Raw genomic sequence first — 19,940 nt, 5'->3', positions numbered from 1 at the left:
AACTGACAACAGGAACAAGTCATTTTCAGCACCACTGTATAGTACATTCTCTATATTGCATCAGAATATAAAAATATACAGATATAGTGTTTTCAAAACATTATTTCCATGTTGTTTAATGGTATGAAACAGAAGAACCATAATGAAGTGGACTGTTGATCATTATAATCAGCATTCCATACTGGACAGTCTGTTCACTCATAGCACTTCAGTAGCAGCCACACGGGAGTAACACGGGTATGAGAGCGGCCTCGCATGAGCCGCTAGGGGGCAGTCCGCCATCATGTAGAACTGGGGACAGCTTCACATGACACCACGAGTGAGGGAGTCTGTAATCATGCACCACCAGAGGGCAGCCTCTCATGAAGCTCTAGGCAGCAGTCTGCCATGATGGGTCATGTCATGAAAACAAATACAAATCAACAAGAAAAATCCAAAGTCTAAATTGAAACAAGTCCTTTAATATTAAGTCGATCTTGAACAAGAAGGCGCAGTCGGGATGAGAGTTTGGTTGGTGTGCATAGACACAAATATGCTGGGTGGCTGGTAGTATTGCCTGAAGGTGCTACTCTGTGTTAGTCTCATTCACGCACGCACGCACACAGACACGCACACACACAGACGCACACACAGACGCACACTCGTCCAGCCACCAGAGAGGAGAGAGAGAGAGGCAGGGAAAAATGAGGAGCGGGCGGATCAGTAGTGTCCCTGGTGTGCCAGATCCAAGTCCAGCTCTCTCCCTCTCTCCTGCTTGACTGTGGGGTCGGGGTTGGGTTAGGCGTCCCTCTCTGAACTCCCTCCACCCCTCTACAGGTCAGCTGAGGCTCACATGCGTGAGGAAGAGGCCAGCTCGTAGAAGAGCACGTAGCCATCGCTGCTGCGCACTTGGCTGGACGACATTGGCGTTACTCTGTGACACAGAGACAGGAGGAGAGGGGTTAAGATTGTAAAGGGACAAGACAATGAGAGTTAAAGAAGAACAAGAAGGATAGACAGACCTGGAGTCGTTGAAGGTGTACCACTCTCCTGAGGTGGGGTTGCGACAGTAGGCTGTGTAGTGCCCTCCCATGGTGGTTCCTGAGTGGTTGGACACTGCATACAGGTTATACACCGCATTGACTGGAACAAAGACAGAAACAATTATTAAGATAAGACACATTAGAGACATGTCCTTCAGGAGGATGAATGTGCCATTACGAACACCATAAGCTTAGGGAAAACACTCACTGCTGCTTCCAGAAGCGCATTCTCGCAGGTCCAAGTCCTTCATAGGGAAGTTGACAAATGTGGAGAGTTTGCTTGTTCGAACCCGAGCCTCCGAAAAACGTTTCAGATCTGGGCAAGGGAGAGGAATCAAGGAAAGTAGCTCTGCTCAACTAGTACACACTATAGTAGATATTATTACTATTTGGATCAGATAAGACGGGTTTATCTGCTGTCTGGGAGTATAAGGAAGGATACGAAGAACCAGGATCTTGGGAAACTTCTGGATGGTGAACTTCTTAGTGCATCTCCTCCTGGCTTTACACCTGCAGCATGTCTTTAGGAAACAAACTGTGTGAAGGAACGTACACACACATCTATACATACATAGTATGAACATTCACACGCCTTCTTAGAAGTGTTACTTACAGGTTTCTCATCTCCGTCGAGCACATCTTCTTTGGTGAAAAGCCTCATGCAGTCCATCAGACTCACCTCACCGTAGCCCTTCTGAGCCCAAACACACACACAGGTAGACAAACATAAACACACACAAAGACACATACAGACATATGTACATTGTACACACACACATACATACACAAACAAACATTCCAACACAACAATATAAAAACAAATGCACAAACAGAAGGATAGTGAGTTCAAGGTTTAGCCACCGAATAACTACACACTAAATGCAACTAATACATTTACCAAGACAGACAAAGATGAACAGAAAGCGAGAGAGAGGTGTTCGAACCTTGGCGATGGGTAGAGAGAGGTCCCAGAAGGGGTCGAAGACAGTGGAACAGTAGCCACAGTGGCTGCAGGTCAGAGAGCTCTTCAGCTGGCCCACAAACAGGTCTGGACATCAGGGACAACAGCCGTTTACAACCTGGACAGAAGTCCCCCAACACCAGCTATGCTGATCTAACTGGCCACTCTAGTTGAATGGTAGCTACAATCTAACTGTCTTTCTCTCTACATAAACCTTCCTACCCATCCTACTGTTGTTCCTCTCAAGATGTACTTACCTACGATCTTGCTGTCCTCTCTCTCCAAGTATTTACTCCACATCTTCTTGCCTTTTTCCTCATCACTGCAGAGGGGATGACAGGCGGATAGGTTGTAAGTCACACAGACTGACAAACCTGATACACGCACATAGCCCAGCTGATCTCTGTGGGTCTAGTTGACCTCTGAGCCCTAGAACTCACGGCAGGTGGTCAAAGTCTTCAGTGGAGCCACGAGGTCGTACGGTCACCCGGTTCACCTCGTTGTGTAGCCCGTCTAGCAGGAACCGCAGGAATTCCTGGGCGTCCTGTTGGCTAAAGACGACACACACACACACACAGTTAGGGAGACATTCTGCACTGTGGAGTGAAGTGTTCTGTCAGGGTGAGAGGTTGGGGGCGTACTTGTATCCTACGAAGCGGGGAGCAAATCTCTGGATCTGGGTCTTGAACTCGGACGGGCTGACTGCCTCACTGCTGCACGATGACCACATGGTCTGGAGAAGCTTGGCAAACTCTACAACAACAACAACAAGATAAATACTAGACAGCTTGACAAACACAGCAGTGGTCCAACCACTGGGCACTGGGTGCTCTATGAGCACAGCAGGGTACAGACCCACCCGGGCTGCTGTGCAAGGAACATTACAAGGCTCTGGCTGGCGAGCCTTGTACACAACAAACGAAGTGCACACCTCAAGCACATCAGATACACTGGTTCATCCCAGGAGAGGATATGACATGTGACGTGTGGTGGGATGTTGTCTCACCCTCCATGAGAGCGGTGTTGGTACGGCTGGTGCTGCTGAGGTCTCGGCGGTGGGAGTTGTGGAGACAGTACTCCCTCAGGCTGTCAGTGTGGCTTAGACACTGGAGGATAGAGTTCATGAAGCACTGCATACACACAGACACACACACACACACAGACACACACACACTGGATTAGACAAGGTTCGGACATATTTGAATATTTGTATTTATTATATAATTCTACCCAAATCTGTATTGAATTCTCTAAATGCAAATAAACACATACACACACAAGCACCATGCCATAGTCAGATAAGACCAGTGTTTTATTAATGTTCTGTGTACTCACTGTGTTCCCCAGGTTCCTCAGTCCCACCAGGCCCTGGGCATTCTTGGAGTTCTGGGAGAGAACATAACAAAATGAACAACTTTATGGCTAGAACACGAGAGAGGACTACTTTCCTGCTAGAACATGAGAGAACCGCTTTACTGTTAGAACATGTGAAGTAACAGCTGTACTGCTCAAACACAAGAGAGAACAGCTTTCCTGCTAGAACACAAGACAACAGCGTTGCGGATAAAACAACAGAACAGTTAACAGCTGTGGGATCCCTTTCTCAGCTTTTCCATTTACTTTACTTGTGTAGGCTAATCAATGTAAAAACCTGTTATGCATCATATACACTAATGTGGGTAGGAGCCATCTTGGCAGATGGAACATCAGTATGGTCTTATGAGTTTACTTCATAAACTATAAGGGTGATAGAACACCTACTCTCAGTCTGACTCCAACATGAGCAAGCCTGAGGATGACTGTGGCCTCTAGTGAACAGCCTTGAGTGAGCACAGCTCACACAGGAAAACATTTACAATCCACCTCAGCTGTATAAACAAATAACATCTTCACTATTTTTGATTAACCAGAATCATACACAGTCCCACACCACACATCTACATAACCAAGTCTATGCACAGCTGTGGTTAGCGTCTCTTGTGTGTTGTCAGAATTGTTGAAGGCGTTTAGCTGTTATGTAAAGGCTCTGCCATCTGTGCCTCTGTTCCAACAGTATTGAACTGGAGCTTATGTAAATCCTCCTCTATGAAACCAAGCCCTTCATTAGCACCCGCAGAAGGACAGACTTCCTTCACAAGCTGCTTCTTGTTTCTCCCTCACTTCCTCTTCAGCCAACAACCTAGATCTCTCCATCAACAATTGGCCAATCACCTCTCAAACCAAGCAGCACTTAAATCCATACTTTGCAAAGGTTTGCTATTTCAACAAATCACAGCTGAACCCACGGATAATACCATTGGACGAGGGACACATGTTTAACCAGCCTTTTTAGCCAGTTCACTTGGAAACCACACAAGAGTGAGCAAGACAGAGCACATCCCATACATCCCTAACCTGAAACTGTGTCTTACCTGAAAGACCACAGTCTATTTTTGTAATCACAAGCACATGGTGCTTTTTCCGTTATTACTTTGTTATGAGGAAGCAGTAAGGAATAACATTTGCTGCTAACAGCATAACTGTTCGATGTTTCCCCTGTGGCCAAAACAGTTACTGCATGGGTTAGGTCAGAGTAGCATCGTGTGTCCTGAAATGTGGCTATTGATAATAAACTGAAAGAAGCTAATGCTCATCACAATCTGACTCCAGTGCTCCCTCCAGATCCCTGACAAGATGACCCTGACCACAGCGCTGAGGGACCAGCTCTCCTCTCCGTAGATCAGTCCCAGAGTCAGTCTAACCGGCCTGCCCGCAGCAGATCTATTAGACTATTACTAGTAAAATCCTGCCATGGAAGTGGACGGAAGATGAAGACAAGTTAAGCCTAGTTCATGAAGATACCCCAGCCAGGCGCTGTGTAAGCATTAAATGGGATATATTTGAACAACGGCAATAAACAGCATTATCATCAATTTGACCAGCTATTAAAAACGGAACTACGTAGGGCTAATCGAAATATAAGAGCAACTACCGGCTTCTTGGTGAGATTAATGTGCGATTATGTAATTTATGACCTGCCAGAACGCTGATCCTTCACAAGAGCTTAAAGGGGTTTATCTGGTGGCATGACTGTTGCTAGTTGTAACCCACCAATACCGGGTTCACGGTAGGCTATCCATCTCAATGGCTATGGTAAATTTCCTCTGATATTTGTATCCTGAAAAAAGCAGCAACTACGTCGATCACTGCAATAATACAAGAAGCCAGGGAACCTTTACTGAAGAACACCACGGCGCATACGCAGTCACGACTGGAGAGGTATCCGTTAGTTCATTCTCACCTTGGCTTGATTGATGAGAAGCCCGAAAAAGGTTGACACTAGTACCGACCCCGACACGCTTGAGCTTTTCCTCCGCATCTCTTGTTTTAGGAACGGGAAGGCAGTGACCGGAGGATCTTCTGGTACTGTGACGGAGTATGACTGTCGCATGCTTGGCATACTGTCGCGGAATGCGACCGGTGGTGTTAAAGGACGAACGGATCCAGAGTTACGAGGACTGATACTAACTCTCTCAAAAACAATTCTTATTAAAATAACTGTTGTTAAAAGAAGAAAAAGAACACGTCTGAAGGAAAAATATAATCTTGATTTTTACGGTTTTACCGTACAGGCGGCTGACAAGACACATCCATTCTTCTAAATATGCCGGGCACAACGAATTACCAGCGAGGAATAAGACCTGTGGCCCGGTAAATGTGGCCGACGTCCCGAGCGCCTGAGATCATGATGAATCAAGTGCTGAAATAATGCTTCGCCATTTGTTACACAGCATCGTAGACACGCCCCTCCCAGCTTAGTCAAGTACAAACGTCAGACAGCGTTGGCATAATGGAGCACTGAGCTGGGTATGAACACACACTGCAGCTCAGCCACAGCACATCGAAAGGACAGCATGTGAGCGACTAGGTTTCACTCACAAGTTCAGAAAGAGGAATGTTAGACATCTAGGGAGAGAGAGTGAAAGGGAGGGAGAGACAGTCAGAGAAAGAGAGAGCAAAGGAGGGAGAGTGAAAGAAAGGAGGCTTCTCGCTTTTAGTCTGACCAGAACAGACCACCAGACCAGCCAACAGTAGGCCAAACCACAACTAGACAGATCTGGCCAGAACAGGTCATATCAAGCAGGGCCAGACCTGACCAGGCTAGACACAACACCAGGCATACTAACAGTGAAAATGTGTTAATGCTGTTATGTGTACCTGTAATCTCAGCAGGAGAAAAAATCAGACCGTTGTTGAGAATAAACTAACTAACCCTAAAGGCCCTTGCACACTGAGTGCGAAATTTTCTTATGTGTTTTTTCGTAATCGTCAGCTTCAAAATTCGGTGGCTCTGAATTGTAAAAAAAAAAACTCTCAAAATGCTGGCTATGGATGCGAAAAAAGCAAAAAATCGAACCCGATCCAAACTTTTTTTTGACGGACAAAAGTTTTGGAGGCAGTGTGTAAGCGTGATTGACATAACGTGAGGTCGTATTTGTTTTTTAACGTGCGAACATTTCGGACACGAATTTCGGACTCAGTGTGCAAAGGCCTTAACCCTACCTGCCTTCAGTAATCTAATGATCAAAACACTAGGACACGATTGTCATTATCTGATACAATTGACAATGAGTAAAGTAGTGGGTACGTGTGTGTGTGAGGTGTATCGTGTGAGGTGCGTGTGTGTGTGTGTGAGAAGGAATAAACGTGACGGAGGGTGAGCTGTGTGTACACAGCAGATTGAGGTCAGGACTGTTTTGGCCAACAGTGCCCCCACATGGTTGCAGAGAACCCATGTCATACTATGATGTTTCTCTTATGGTGAATGTTTGGAGATTTGATGGGGATTCTTTCGCTCGTTCTCCCTCGGGTGTCTTACCGAGGAGGAGTCCCTGGAGGGGGAGCTGGAGCGTCCGTTGCTGTTCCTCTCCCAGGAGCTGGTGAAGCCCCTGCTGCTGTTGCCGAGCTCCTGGGCGGAGCTGCGTGGCAGGACCTCCTGTGTAGCACTGCGTGACAAGCCTGAGTAGCTCGAGCGCGGGATGTATGAGTCTGTTACATCACTGGTCCTGCTCCGGTAACGACTCAGAGCTGAGGAGGAGGAGGAGGAAGAGGAGGAGGCGGCGGAGGTGGAGGTGAGGCCCAGGGAGGACAAGTCGCGGCTGAGGTCGCTTTGGGACACAGACTTGCGTCGGCTGAGGGAGAAGCTGGAGGAGACGGGCGAGGAGGAGAGGTAGCTGGGCTGGCTGGAGGTGGAGGAGTAGTTGTAGCTGGAGTAGCCCGCCCCCCCGCTCAGCCCCGCTCCATAGGTTCTGACGGGCGCTCTGCTCAGGCTCTCGCTGCGCCGGCTGCTGCTGCTGCCCAGAAGATCGCTGCGGGGGATTGGCCGGCCACGATCATGCTCGGGCTCGGAGGAGGAGCTATAATTGCGTGGTCGGCTGGAGCTGCTCAGGTAGGAGGAAGAGGAGTAGCCCGTGGAGGAGGACGAGGACGAGGGCTTATACGAGCTCAGGCCTGGCGTCAGGGAGGAGCCATAGGAGCTGTAGTGGTTGGAGTAGGAGGAGCCTGTGTAGCGCTTGGCGGTGGTCGACACGCGAGACATCCTGGGGGGGCAGTCTCAGAGGACCCAGTGGGAGACCGCATTGACTATGAGGAACAGAAAGAACACACACAAACAGCAGGACATTAGTATCAGAACAGTCGATACATTTACTGTTCACTCCATGGCTATACTGTCTACTGTATGGTACAGTCCATGTAGACAAAATATATATTTTATATATAGAGAAAGAGAGATAGAATCAGAAGGAGAGCGAGGAGAGAGAGAGAGAGAGAGAGAGAGAGAGAGAGAGAGAGAGAGAGAGAGAGAGAGAGAGAGAGAGAGAGAGAGAGAGAGAGAGAGAGAGAGAGAGAGAGAGAAGGAGATAGAGAGAGGAGTGAAAGGGGAGATTTCCGTAGCAGCCACAGCTCAGTACACAGCAGGGAGGTAAGGTAGCAGAACAGTGTGTTCCTGCCTTGCCTGGTCTGGCCTGCGTAGAGACCGGCTCCTGTTCACCTGCCAGTGTAGCGTCTGAATTAATAACACTATGTGGTGTGGCTGATCCGTGTAGGGTTCAGTGTTGAAGGCTCCTATTTCTTTCATCTGTCTCACTCTCCCTCTCTCTAGCTCTCTCCCTCTTTCTTGCTCTCTCCCTCCCTCTTGCTCTTAGTCCCTCTCTTACTCAAGACCTCTCTCTAATGCCTTCTCCCCCCCACTCGTTCTCTCTCTCTTGAAAGGCAACAGGGATATTAATAATTCACTATATGGATCTAAAGTGGGCAGACAGACAGACAAACAAACCGGCAGACAGACCGACAAGCAGGCAGGCAGAGTATGTAAGAGACTGGGAGCACTGGAGGCGTGCCAAGGCACACTGCTTTGTGCAGACCTAAGCGGGCTAGGTAGCTACACTTGATTCTCAGCACTATGCTAGGCTAGGCTAGGAGCCAGCTCAAGCTGGTCCCCAGAGCCCAAAGCTAGGCTAGGCAAGGCTATTTAACAGCCTATCCTGCGAACGTGGAGGTAAGGATCAGAGGGGACGCTACACTCATCCAGACATCTCCACGGTAACGCAGCACTCCTGGTTACTCTGCATCTGTTCCTCAAGTCCTACTGGCTGGACATTACCATAACTACAGGGTAACTAGCAGCACTGTTTGCCAAAAACACAGTTGGGCATAAAGACATAATAACACTATGACAACACTATTACAACAACATCAGCTAGCCTATTCTAGCCCCACTACAGAGACAGCACAACATCAGCTAACCTGTTTGAACCCCACTGCAGAAACAGCATCAGCCTATGGATCCTGTGTAAAGATGCCACGGCATCTTTACCCTGGGGTGACACTGCATGTAGATTGTGTGTGTGTGTTCTAAATTGGAGAGGTGAGAACTGCTGTGCTAATGTAAACGGGGTTCTGCAGCTGAGTCAGGTGGGGATGTTCAGATTTGAGTCATGTTTCAGAACGCTGTGTCGACAGCCATGTTCTCCTATCTTTAGGAGCACTTTAAATAGGCCACTGTTTACCTGATGGGCTGTCACTATCGAGGAGAACAACTAGTTCTCTACCTGGTTACTGGATCGTAACACATGGCGCACAGAACAATGCAGATGGCGTCAGGGACTTGAGAGTGGGAGAACAACACCATGCAAGTGTGACACATGGCTACAGCTGAGCCAGCCAGTCCTGTGCCAGCTGTAGATAGGACTCGTTAGACATCCCTGTCCCTGGGTACTGGGCTGGGCGGAGCAGGTCTTAGGAGCTGCTATATATACCCTGAAATGTGAGCAGATAAGAGACTGGTGTCTATGAGTACGCATTGACGCCAGCCTGGCCTCCTGCTGCTGGCACAAACATCCAACCACCCCTCTGTCCAGTGGTACAAACATCCAACCACCCCTCTGTCCAGTGGTACAAACATCCAACCACCCCTCTGTCCAGTGGTACAAACATCCAACCACCCCTCTGTCCAGTGGTACAAAGATCCAAACAGCCCTCTGTCCAGTGGCACAAACATCCAACCACCCCTCTGTCCAGTGGTACAAAGATCCAAACAGCCCTCTGTCCAGTGGCACAAACATCCAACCACCCCTCTGTCCAGTGGCACACACATCCAAGTATTCCTCTTTCCATAGAGACACCTCCAACTCTTTCTGTTGTCCTAGTAATGAACAAGAAGTATGACCATCACAACAAATCCCAACCTGTCCAGTCAGCGCCAGACACACCTTCCCTCCCAGCTCTCCCACATGCACACATGACATCACACATGACATCACACATGACATCACAACAATTAGGTCATAACTGCCAAGAGTTAGCAGAGAGCTAGTCTAGGACAACCCAAGAATGAATTGTGTCTTCTACTGAAGAGTTTTAAGTGACAGCAGGGACGTGTTTGAGCTGCTACAATCTACTAATTCCTTAAATATTGATCTAATCATTTTCTCAGTTTGACATCATTGCTATTTCAAACAGTAATTAATCTGTGCTGTATCACTAACAGACAGCTTTGCTTTGGACCTCAACTAGAGGTGTGTCTCCTTTCAACCATGTGAGTTGTGTCAGAGCCACATTCTTGAAACATGTGTTCAGAACCATCAACTGGGAAAAGTATTGGATCACACTGTTTGTGAGTTGGATGCTCACACAGAGTGTGTGTAGGTATGTGTGCTAAGTTCTGATTACCTGCTATTTGTGGAGCAGTGTCTCTCAGGGCGGGCAGACAGCGATAGAGTGGGGCCAGTTCATCCTCTGTACCCCTAAAGTCTCACAGACAGTCACTGATGTCACACCTGGAAACACAACATGGAGCAGAGATAGATGGAGGATTTGCAAGCCTGTCTGACATCTATGATCTGCCAGTAGGCCTGGACATTAGGCCCATATCAGAATCTGGGGTTCCATCACCCAAGAAGAGACTAGCTGTTCACAGTAATTTTGAGTCCACTGACAGTTCACTGAGACATTTACATGAGTAGATCTGGTCATGTTTAATAGTTCTTATATACACTAAGTATATAAGACCTCATAATAACCTGCATTTAGCTGGTATAAAATTATATAACCCAGCACATCTCTTTACTGATATTCAATCACTTTCACAAGCCTAACCCCCTGGATCAACAACAACTAACCAGACACAAACACACCCAGGCAGACTCTGGACAGCCAGCCTTAATGAAACCACAATAACCAGGATGATTTCTAAGTCTCTAGAATTGTTTACATCTAATGGAATGGGCTTCCATCCAGCTAACCACTCATAAGACAGATGATGAGAGAGCTACTACCATACACTCACACAGGTAAAAATAGTCAAAGTAAACATTACCGTTAGTAAATGGGGTGGAATGGTATGGCGTCTCACCAGGATAGTATTGACTGTCCAGGCTGGCTAGGGTGCTGTTATGGTGGCTGTGGCCGCAGAATGAGCAAGCGGCAGCAAAGGGATTGTATGAGCACAGCCATCCAGAATGCCAGAGATCAGGTTACACAGCCGGTAAATATAGCAGTTGCCTCTGACCTCTCTACAGGTCGCTCAGCACTGTGGCATTCCAGTTTGCTCTTAAAGGACTGGCTTTTTATAGGCCAAGAGTGGTGAGCAGCCAACATTAAGGTTGATTGGCTGAGTTGTTTTTGATAATGTGTAACAGGGTATTACATTTAAAGGGGTAAAAACCAGCATTAATTAGGCTACACAAACACCTAGTTATTTAATGTCTCTATTATAAATGCAAATACCAATATCATATGCTAGAGCCATGGGTTAATATGCAATTCATCTCTTTTGACTACATCACAGAAATGGTGTGACATTTCATAAGCTTAGTGAGTGAGTGTTATAAAGCTAACTAGGCCTGTCACTTACTATTTGGGCATCAAACAAAAATGATTGAGCACCAACAGAATGACCAGGTATTTAACAAGCTCTCAGAAGTCAAGCTAATCTAACAGATAGGGTCTAACATTTCTTACATTCCTGACGTAAAGTTTTAAAACTTATCACAAACCAATGATGTTAATATGTTAATAACACCCCAGCCCGGCTCGGCAGACAAGTTAGCTAGCTGATGCTGCCTGATCTAACGTTCCTGCAGGCAGTGGCGCGGGGAACGACGAGTCTGTGCACACACAGTGAACTAGTTGTGTGCGTCGGTGTGTTAAACGAAGGGGCGGACAAGATATAAAACCCGGAGAAATAATAAAAGCAGGTGAGACTTGTTGTCACACAAGAGGGCATTATATCATTCAAAGTTTGCAAATGCATAGTTTATCATGTATTTAGAAAAACTAAAGCTTTTAGCGTCACTAGCAACGTTAGCCTAGCTAGCTAGCTCAAAGATTTTCTGCAGTAACGATCCTACTAGTACTACAGTAGTCCCGTGTAACTGCATTCTCTCACCTCAGTGCCAGATCAGCTCATCCCAGAAGCGCTCAGTCCGTCTCAGCAGAGCGTCTCAAAACTCTTGTTTTGACTGGTAATAGTGACTTAAACTATTTGTGTGACCATTGGCATTGTAGATCGATATCATTTTAAAAGAATAATTCCGCGATTTCTATCCATCAGCACCTTGCATTTCGAGAGTTTTTAGCTGAAGTAACGGGTCTTTCTCTTTAACTGTGACGTCCGTCTAGCTTGAAGCAGTAGCGGATTGGTCCATATCCGTTTTCTAACGTCATCAGGGGGACCGCCTCCCACACGTTCACCTTGGTGACGGACGTAAACATCCCAAAGTACGTTCCTTTAGCAAAAACTGTAGTAATGGTTAAAGACAATCAATCGTGCTAAAAGACTTATCAGCTATTATTTACTGCTGATTATGTATCTCCAGCAGCATGTGTAATCATTATTGTTTCCCCCAGCAATGTATTTAAATTGTTATAAGAACATAGAAGAGCTACCGGATGAAGATGTGTAATTCACTAGATCTCAGTTTGTGCCCACAACTACAAAAGATTAACGACAGTTAGAGTTAAAACCAACTCGATCAGGGTGTACTGTACAGGTGGGAGTAGGTTTCTCTAAACATGAATACACACACATGAAATTACACACTTTTTGAAAACGGCTAATTTGTCCCTCCCACATTTTGTTAGGAACATTATATCTAAATGCCGCATCTTTATAAAAATCCGTCCCACCCACGTAAAACAAACCTACGCCCATTGGGTGCTGGCTACTATTAGATGTGTCTGTGTTCATAGGCTGTTACACATTTAATGATTTAAGTATGATATCCATCAATGTTAATTATCCGAGGATAAGTTCATTGTAGGCCTAGGCTATTCATAACATCAAAAGCATGTCAAATTTTACGAACCTAAAAAAACGAAGCAATGAAAAAGATTTTCAAATGTGTATTGTTTAATGTCAGATGTCATACTCCGACCTCTGCTTCCATGATATATTCCCCTTTGCTATCTGGTTCATACTTCGTAAAATAATTTATTTTTGCATAATTAAAATATGTTTAAAGAACACAAGGAGAAGTATTTCTAACTGATCATGTGGCCTGGCACACACACATTTTCTATTCATTACTGCGGGCGTTTTTTAATTGTATTTTTTATATCAGGCATCAAAATGTATTTTGTCACAATTGAAAGAAAATGGAACGGACACACAAATAAAACAAAACAAAGAATGTTTTACAGTTGATTAAAATATGAAAAAAATAGGCCTATAAAGTTGAGTTTTATTTTAGCAGTGCAGTATTAGTGGTGTAATGCAGTGCTGTTGGAATGTGAGAATCTGAAACTATCACTGCTTACAAATACGTTTTGCACATCAAATTTTAGTAGCGCAGGAGCAGGAAATTACTTTTTTTGGTTCCATGATACATTTTCTCTTTCCAGTGAATATAATTGAATATAGACGTGACAGAACACTTTATCTGCCATTGGGATTGCATTCTGTGATATAAACCCACACATATCATACCATGAACCTACTATTAATACATTTCACTCATATGAACAATGCCACACCTATATATTTGCCTTATACACGTTCCATGTACTGCAGTGGAACGGGTCAACACTTCTGGATAGCACAGTTGTAAAGCAAGGGAGGCAGGAAGCAGCTTCAGCCTGGTCAGGAGGGCAGCTGAGGGGGCCAGGGACTAGCTGCCAAGGTCTAGACCTCTCACTGATGCTCATGCCAGCAAATTCACCCTTCTGTAACATAAATCAAGAGTCTCTGTGCAGACAGAAAAGGCCTAAGAAGAATATTCAACTGTGACTGACAATGCCACATCAAGGGGCAGATACAACCTGATTATCCTAGCAGGACAACTTAAGGATAACTTTACGCACAAAGTCAGGGTCATGTCTATGAATAAATACAAATTCTGATTTAAATATAAAAAATTGGAAATTAAGTCAAAGTGCAATGTGATTAACATCGAGGGATGTGGTCATTCTAGAGCAGTGTCTAAATGCACACGATTATTATTGGTTTCAGGATGCACACACACGCGCAAGCACACGCACACACACTCTACCTGAACACTGCATCATGAAAAGATAAAGGCTCCATTATGTTTTTCTTCAGTACAACTACACACCAGGATATCACACACAATAATAATTTACATGCAGACTGCAAATCAATCACACCATTAATCAAAGAGAACTGAACTTGAAGTTGATTCACTACGATCATACTGTTTGATGGTGTCCATGCCTGTACCACACCAGCAGGTGGCAACATGCTGCTCTGTTTCAGGTGTGGTGTGATTGAGAGTCACAAATCAATATGATCAAAAATGGGCAGTCTTTAAATCAAAAGTTCAAAGTAGTAGATCAAAATCAAAAGTAGAGGGCAGGTAAAGAACATGTACTAAACATCTTAATAATACTTTCAGTTAGCCCATGGTCAAGCAAGTATGCCATTATTACATTATGAGGACAAACTAGAACATACATTACTTTATGGTCCTGGGTGATCATCAGAAACGAAGACAATTGTATAAAACACCAGGCCAAATCACTGTATTGGTTCACTCTGCTCCATCCTTCCTACTGTCTGGGTAGTTGTGTGTGTGCGTGTGTGTGTGTGCCTGCTCTGGCTTCCCCTTTCAGTCACTCCTAAATAGGCAGAATGCTCTCAGGCCAGGTTAAACATCAATACAGAGAGACCCATCACACACTTGTACAGCCTGTAGAGGGCTATATACAACACACATTGGTAGCATTAACTTAGTGTGTTACATTACTGTGTGATGAAGTATGCTGCTGTGACGTGAAGCACTATTATGTCTAACTAACTAAGAGTGCCCATGTCTGGCTGCGGAAGGGAGGGGGGGGGGGACTTAGCAAGCAGGACTCCATCAACCAACCAGCCAGCCAGCCATTCCTCCAGTCCACCAGCCAGCAAGTCTGCCAGCCAGTTATCCATCCAGCTAGCTAGCGGTGCATCAAGCTAGCCAGACAGCCCTGCGTGTGTGCAGGTCACTTGTTCTTGGGCACCACCAGGATCTGGTCCCCATCCTGGATGCTGTATGAGTGCAGCCCCCGGCTACTGTACTTCATCTCCTCGGGCCCGAAAGGGCAGTGCTCATCCTTATCCACGTAGTACAGCCTCATGCTGTTGGTGGACATCTGCACCACCGTCCTCAGCTGACGCTTCAGCTCCAGAACCGTCTGGTCCAGCCGGATGCTCACCTGCTCCACGCGCTCCTCACACTGGACCTCCACCTGGGCTTGGCAGCGAGGACGCAGGTCCACCTCTGCCAGAGGCTCCAAGCGGCCGTACTTACTGACCAGTCTGTGATACCTTGAGGTGATGGAAAGGGAAGTGGAGGGGGAGGATAAGGAGGATGAAGAGGAGAGGGAGGAGGGGGAAAGTTAGGAGAGGAATGAGAAGGAGAAGCCAGATGAGTCTGTCAGGTGACTGAATGACAGGTGACTGAATGACAGGTGACTGGATGCGTGTGTGTGTCACCCCTCGGGCAGCTCTTCCTGTGGGTAGTCCAGGTGGTAGCGGATAAAAAACCTTTCAGCGTCCTCCCTCTCACCATCTGTCACCACACTGCCATTCAGACTGGAGACCGACGGCAGCCTACCGGAGGAGAAGAGGAGGAAGAGAAAGAGGAAGGATAAGAGAAGGAGAGGGCCTGACTTGACGGATGATACCTATGATACATTAGAATGGGACAAGACACATATCAACAACCTCTAACCCACAACACACCAACCAAAAACAGTGAGGTGTATGTGAGAAAAAGAGAGAAAAGACAAAAATAGAACGATAGATAGGGAGAGAGATAGGGAGGGAGATAGATAGGGATAGAGAGAGAGCGAGACAAAGAGAGCAAGACTTACTGTGCTATCATGAGGCTGCGACGCTCTGTATTGGTGTAGGTCTGCAGTAAGGGAATCCCCTGCAGACGAATCTCCTCCAGTTTGGGAAAACAGTTTAGCTTCTCTATGTCATCCCATGTGGCCAGACCTAACACACACACACAAATATACTGAGGAACTGAGGCAAACACACCGACACTTTGTTCCCAGTCACAGCCCTTTCAGGTAGAAACAGGCAATGCTACCTGAGTTGTGAAGGTTGACGCTGCGGAGGTTTGGGAATAGGCGAGGCAGCATGTCCCTGTTGTCCTGGATGGAGTTCAGGTTGTTGTTGGCCATGACCAGGGTATCCAGGCCTGGGAACATGAGGCCCAGTTTACGGACCTCAGCCCAGTCCTGCAGCCGGTTGTCGGTGATGTGCAGCAAGCGTAGACTGGGACAGGGCACTGAGCAGGGCGACACACTTGTGTACTCGTTAAGGCAAAGAAACAGCTCCTCCAGCCTGGACAGGACAGAGGACAGAGGAGAGGAACAGGTCTGAAACAGTGAGCGGTAAGGAAGGCTCTGACACACACACACTTACTCTGGCATCTCCCGAGTCAGTGTGTGCACAGAGTCCCATGGCACACGTGTGTTGTTGAGGACGAGGCGTGTGACACGAGAGAAGGACTCAGCACAGTGATGCTCTAGCCCCGCCTCTCCCAGGGGATTGGAGCTCAGGTTCAGGAAGTCCAGGTTGGGGATGTTGGAGATGATCTCACTAACCTGGCAGGAGGCAGGAACACATCCAGAACTGAGTACCTACATAATTCAGTTGCAATCATATGACAATCATAAAACTAGCACCTTATCTCTCCTCGTGTATATAAAAAGGTTTATTATGCTTCCTGGACAGTTTCTTTGTTATATTATAAATTAAGTTGTAAAATTGGTAAATTAGTTTACTGATAATAATGGGTCTTGAGCCTGAGACAGCTTAGAGACCCACCTGTTCCCAGGTCTGCAGCTGGTTATGGGACAGGTCTAGCTCCACCACGTGGGCACAGAAGGCAGCAATATCTGCCCTTTCCCCAGCCCTGGTAATGCCACAGCCAGTGAGGACCAGCACACTGGGCAGGTTCAGGCGGTCTGGTGTGGAGAAAGAGATCGGAAAGGAATCTATATCTTTCTCTGGTCTGTTTCAGAACTGGGAGTGATATAAGTGATGTTGTGTGAGTCTGTACCGAGGCTGGGTCGCAGCTGAAGCACTGACCTTTCATGGGAGAGCCCTGAGGGCCCAGCCCAGACGGCACAACCACCACGCCCATGCCGGGACCGCGTCGGTATGGGAAGTTCTCTGGGCTGTACTTCTCACTTAACACCTGCATGAACGTCCGGCCATCTTCTTCAGAGAGCTGCATAGCTCCGCTCCACGTCTCCTCGTCCTCCGCTGCCGTGCATATTCAGACAAAACAAAAGGTGTTGTTGAGTTGTGAGTATTATTTGCTCAATAGTCATGCAGAACTAGTTACTGGTGAATAGGGTTGGAAGTGTCCTTTATGTGCTATCATGTTCCCATTCATTTCCGGGCCATCAGGCCATTGTTAATGTTGAACCTGAACCAAATAAAAAGTTCACAAGTTAGCGTACCACCGACACCCACATATAATCTGTAGCCAGCCTACGACTCAGAAGTTTTTCACTTAGCAATTTAGCCTACCACTGTTTAGCCAGTTAGCCTTCCAGTTGTACCATAGACAGAGCCACTGACTCAGACAGCGATAGTGGCATGGGAGGGACAGAGGGAGGTGTCTTGAACACCTTATCATTCTAACACAGACAGATCTACATGTAAATAACCCTGGGAGTTTGTCAAAAGAATACAGTCATCTAATAACAATGTTACCCAGGGTTTTTAAAACAACAGGCATCATGGCTACAGCTAGTGTTGAGAACAGGAACATCCACTGTACAATTAATGCCATTGTTATCATTAAAATGATACCTAAATAACAATAGTAGGCTTAGTATATATTGCATGTAGTATTTTGACGCTCAGTTGCTTTTGTCTCCGTCAATACCAAGCTGTTTACTGTTGTAGATTACCAGGTTGTGATTCTGTTTAAACCCTCAACTTTGATCTTTGCCCAACCCTTTGGGTTGTTGTGTTGCCTGTTAAATGCTGCCAGACCTGCATGTGCCTCGGTCTCAGCCTCCCTAACCTCACAGTTTATAAGAAAGTTGAGTTCCTATTGGGATTTATTTGTTTATAGGACATTTTCAGTACAACATGTTTGAGGCAAGCAGGACCAAGATATCCAATCTACTTGTACCAACTTGTAAATTAACTTTTAACTTTTTAATTTAGGAAAGATTAACCTAGAGAGACGTGCTACACACATACTATAAACATATACATGGAGATTACTATGAAAGAGGTTTCTTAGTTCTAGGCTAGGCTGGGTCGTACCTGCAGCTGGGGCCTCCTCCACCTGCAGGCCTCTTCCACAGCTCACTGTACGCTTCCGCTTCTGCACGGAGGACCTGTCACTCACAGAATCCAAAAGCTCAGGTTACAACTTCACGCCTGTACTGGTACTGGTACTTGTTACACTGTAAATAAGAGGTTGTCTCTTACTTCATAGTTGCCCTGTAAGCAGATAGCTCCTTCAGAGAAACTGGCTCCTCCTCCGTGTGCTGTCCTCTGGAGCTGGGTGGAGAAAGGGGGTGGGGCGGATCAAAGTAGGCTGGGACTGGAAGCCTAGATCAGAGGGCTGAGGGCTGGGCTACAGGACTTGAGGCTAGGGGGTGGGCCAGGGGCTGAGCCACTGGATGGGGGCTTGGCCAGAAGAATCAGGAGTGGGACAGAGGTTGGGGGCATGTGGTTGAGTTTGAAAAAAGTTGTAGGCTAGGCTGGTGGCTGGGTCAGAGCTGGGGTCTGGGCTAGAGAGCTAGGAGATGGGATAGAGGCTTAGGCAAGGAGACTGGGCCAAAAGCTGGGACAGAGAGCTTGAGGCTGGGCCAGAAAGTGATAATGCTGGGTTAGAGACTTGGGCAGGGGGCTGAGCCAGAGGCTGGGCAGGCAAGGGTAGTCTCTCAGAGTGACCAAGGCAGCAGGTCACTGCAGGACACATGCACAAAAAAATAAAACATAACTTAAATTTAAGTAACTCAAAACGTGTTGCAGTAGCAAGTTGTAAGAAATAATACTGCTACCACTAATCACTAGCAAATGCACAAATTACTGCCTAGATAACCAGTGATGCAAAAGCAGTTTATGAGGATGAAAATATTGCAGCTCAGGCTGGTTCCAGACTCTAAGACTCAGTCTTACATTGAGATTCATATTGAGCATGGGAGAATCATATTGAAAAAGTTTCTTAATTGTAGGCCACAATGGATCTGGGAGACCTACTAGAAAACTATTTTTTTTAAACTAGTATTTAACTCAGTAAGACTAGTGTATTGGGTGGTTTTCACACGCTTGTTCCACGCACCGAAGTTGGGAAAAGCGTTTATTGGTGTTATTGCAAGTTGTTTGTGTATTTACTAAATTGGCAGTATTGCTAATATAGTGCATCCATTTTAAGCCTTGAATTCGTTTGATGATGCTGTGATCTGGGGATGTGAGTCAGCTAGCAGAATTTGCGCAAATAAAATCATTTTTAGGACTCGATCATCGTTCCAACATGTATTGTTTACTTGGGTCGCTGAATGCGGAGAAACGTTTATTCGAGTAACCTGATTGAATTTGATTAAAAAAAACAACCACCCTTCCGGCGGATGATTTGCGTTAATAAAATGGTTACACAGCTACACAGGCTGGGTACAGTAGGACACAACGACAGAACCGCAAACCTTAGCGGATAATGTTCAGGAGCCAGCATTCATTTATATGGCACAAGGATGCACTAAAAAGCACTGTCAAGAAAATTATCTGATGAATGACGATGCGTCTACATTGGGGTTCCCAAAAACGTTCTGCATTTGTGGATGTTCTCACCTTTATTCACTTGCTTACTGGTGTTCCTTGTTATTGTTGCTCCAGCTGTCAGTGTCAAATCGCGGCCTCGCATTCAGGAAGTGACGCCACGAATCAAAACACCGAAATTTTAAAGTCATCTCTTTGCAGCACACAAAACTATTGA

The 19,940-nt window shown here is 46.2% G+C and overlaps 2 protein-coding genes across 8 annotated transcripts; both read right to left on the bottom strand.

Annotated features, from left to right (window-relative positions):
• Positions 1–441: 441 nt before the first annotated feature.
• Positions 442–12,104, bottom strand: usp2a (ubiquitin specific peptidase 2a). 6 transcript variants are annotated; one of them, XM_062472720.1, is made up of 14 exons: positions 11,912–12,104; positions 10,195–10,301; positions 6,842–7,605; positions 3,319–3,369; positions 2,990–3,113; positions 2,625–2,736; positions 2,424–2,534; positions 2,241–2,305; positions 1,967–2,070; positions 1,636–1,716; positions 1,465–1,543; positions 1,231–1,338; positions 1,002–1,122; positions 442–913 (listed from the first exon to the last, which is right to left on the bottom strand). In XM_062472720.1, exons 3-14 carry the CDS (start codon positions 7,559–7,561, stop codon positions 829–831), a joined length of 1,761 nt encoding a protein of 586 aa, XP_062328704.1. In that variant the 5' UTR covers positions 7,562–7,605; positions 10,195–10,301; positions 11,912–12,104; the 3' UTR covers positions 442–828. The 6 variants fall into 6 exon arrangements, with proteins under 6 accessions (XP_062328704.1, XP_062328705.1, XP_062328703.1 ...); XM_062472721.1 differs by lacking the exon at positions 11,912–12,104 and adding an exon at positions 10,877–10,971; XM_062472719.1 differs by lacking the exon at positions 11,912–12,104 and adding an exon at positions 10,841–10,967.
• A 1,084-nt stretch (positions 12,105–13,188) lies between these two features.
• LOC134029029 (tubulin-specific chaperone cofactor E-like protein) lies at positions 13,189–19,886 on the bottom strand. 2 transcript variants are annotated; one of them, XM_062472994.1, is made up of 10 exons: positions 19,796–19,886; positions 18,431–18,502; positions 18,263–18,336; positions 17,066–17,242; positions 16,802–16,941; positions 16,397–16,578; positions 16,059–16,315; positions 15,835–15,961; positions 15,455–15,571; positions 13,189–15,286 (listed from the first exon to the last, which is right to left on the bottom strand). In XM_062472994.1, the coding sequence occupies exons 2-10, from the start codon at positions 18,433–18,435 to the stop codon at positions 14,962–14,964; spliced, it is 1,404 nt and encodes a 467-aa protein (XP_062328978.1). In that variant the 5' UTR covers positions 18,436–18,502; positions 19,796–19,886; the 3' UTR covers positions 13,189–14,961. The 2 variants fall into 2 exon arrangements, with proteins under 2 accessions (XP_062328978.1, XP_062328977.1); XM_062472993.1 differs by having other exon boundaries at positions 18,263–18,342; positions 19,796–19,875.
• Positions 19,887–19,940: the final 54 nt, after the last annotated feature.

The sequence above is a fragment of the Osmerus eperlanus genome, chromosome 11 (assembly GCF_963692335.1).
Source record: "Osmerus eperlanus chromosome 11, fOsmEpe2.1, whole genome shotgun sequence".
NCBI lineage: Eukaryota > Metazoa > Chordata > Actinopteri > Osmeriformes > Osmeridae > Osmerus > Osmerus eperlanus.
This window is presented reverse-complemented; position numbering and strand designations above follow the sequence as displayed.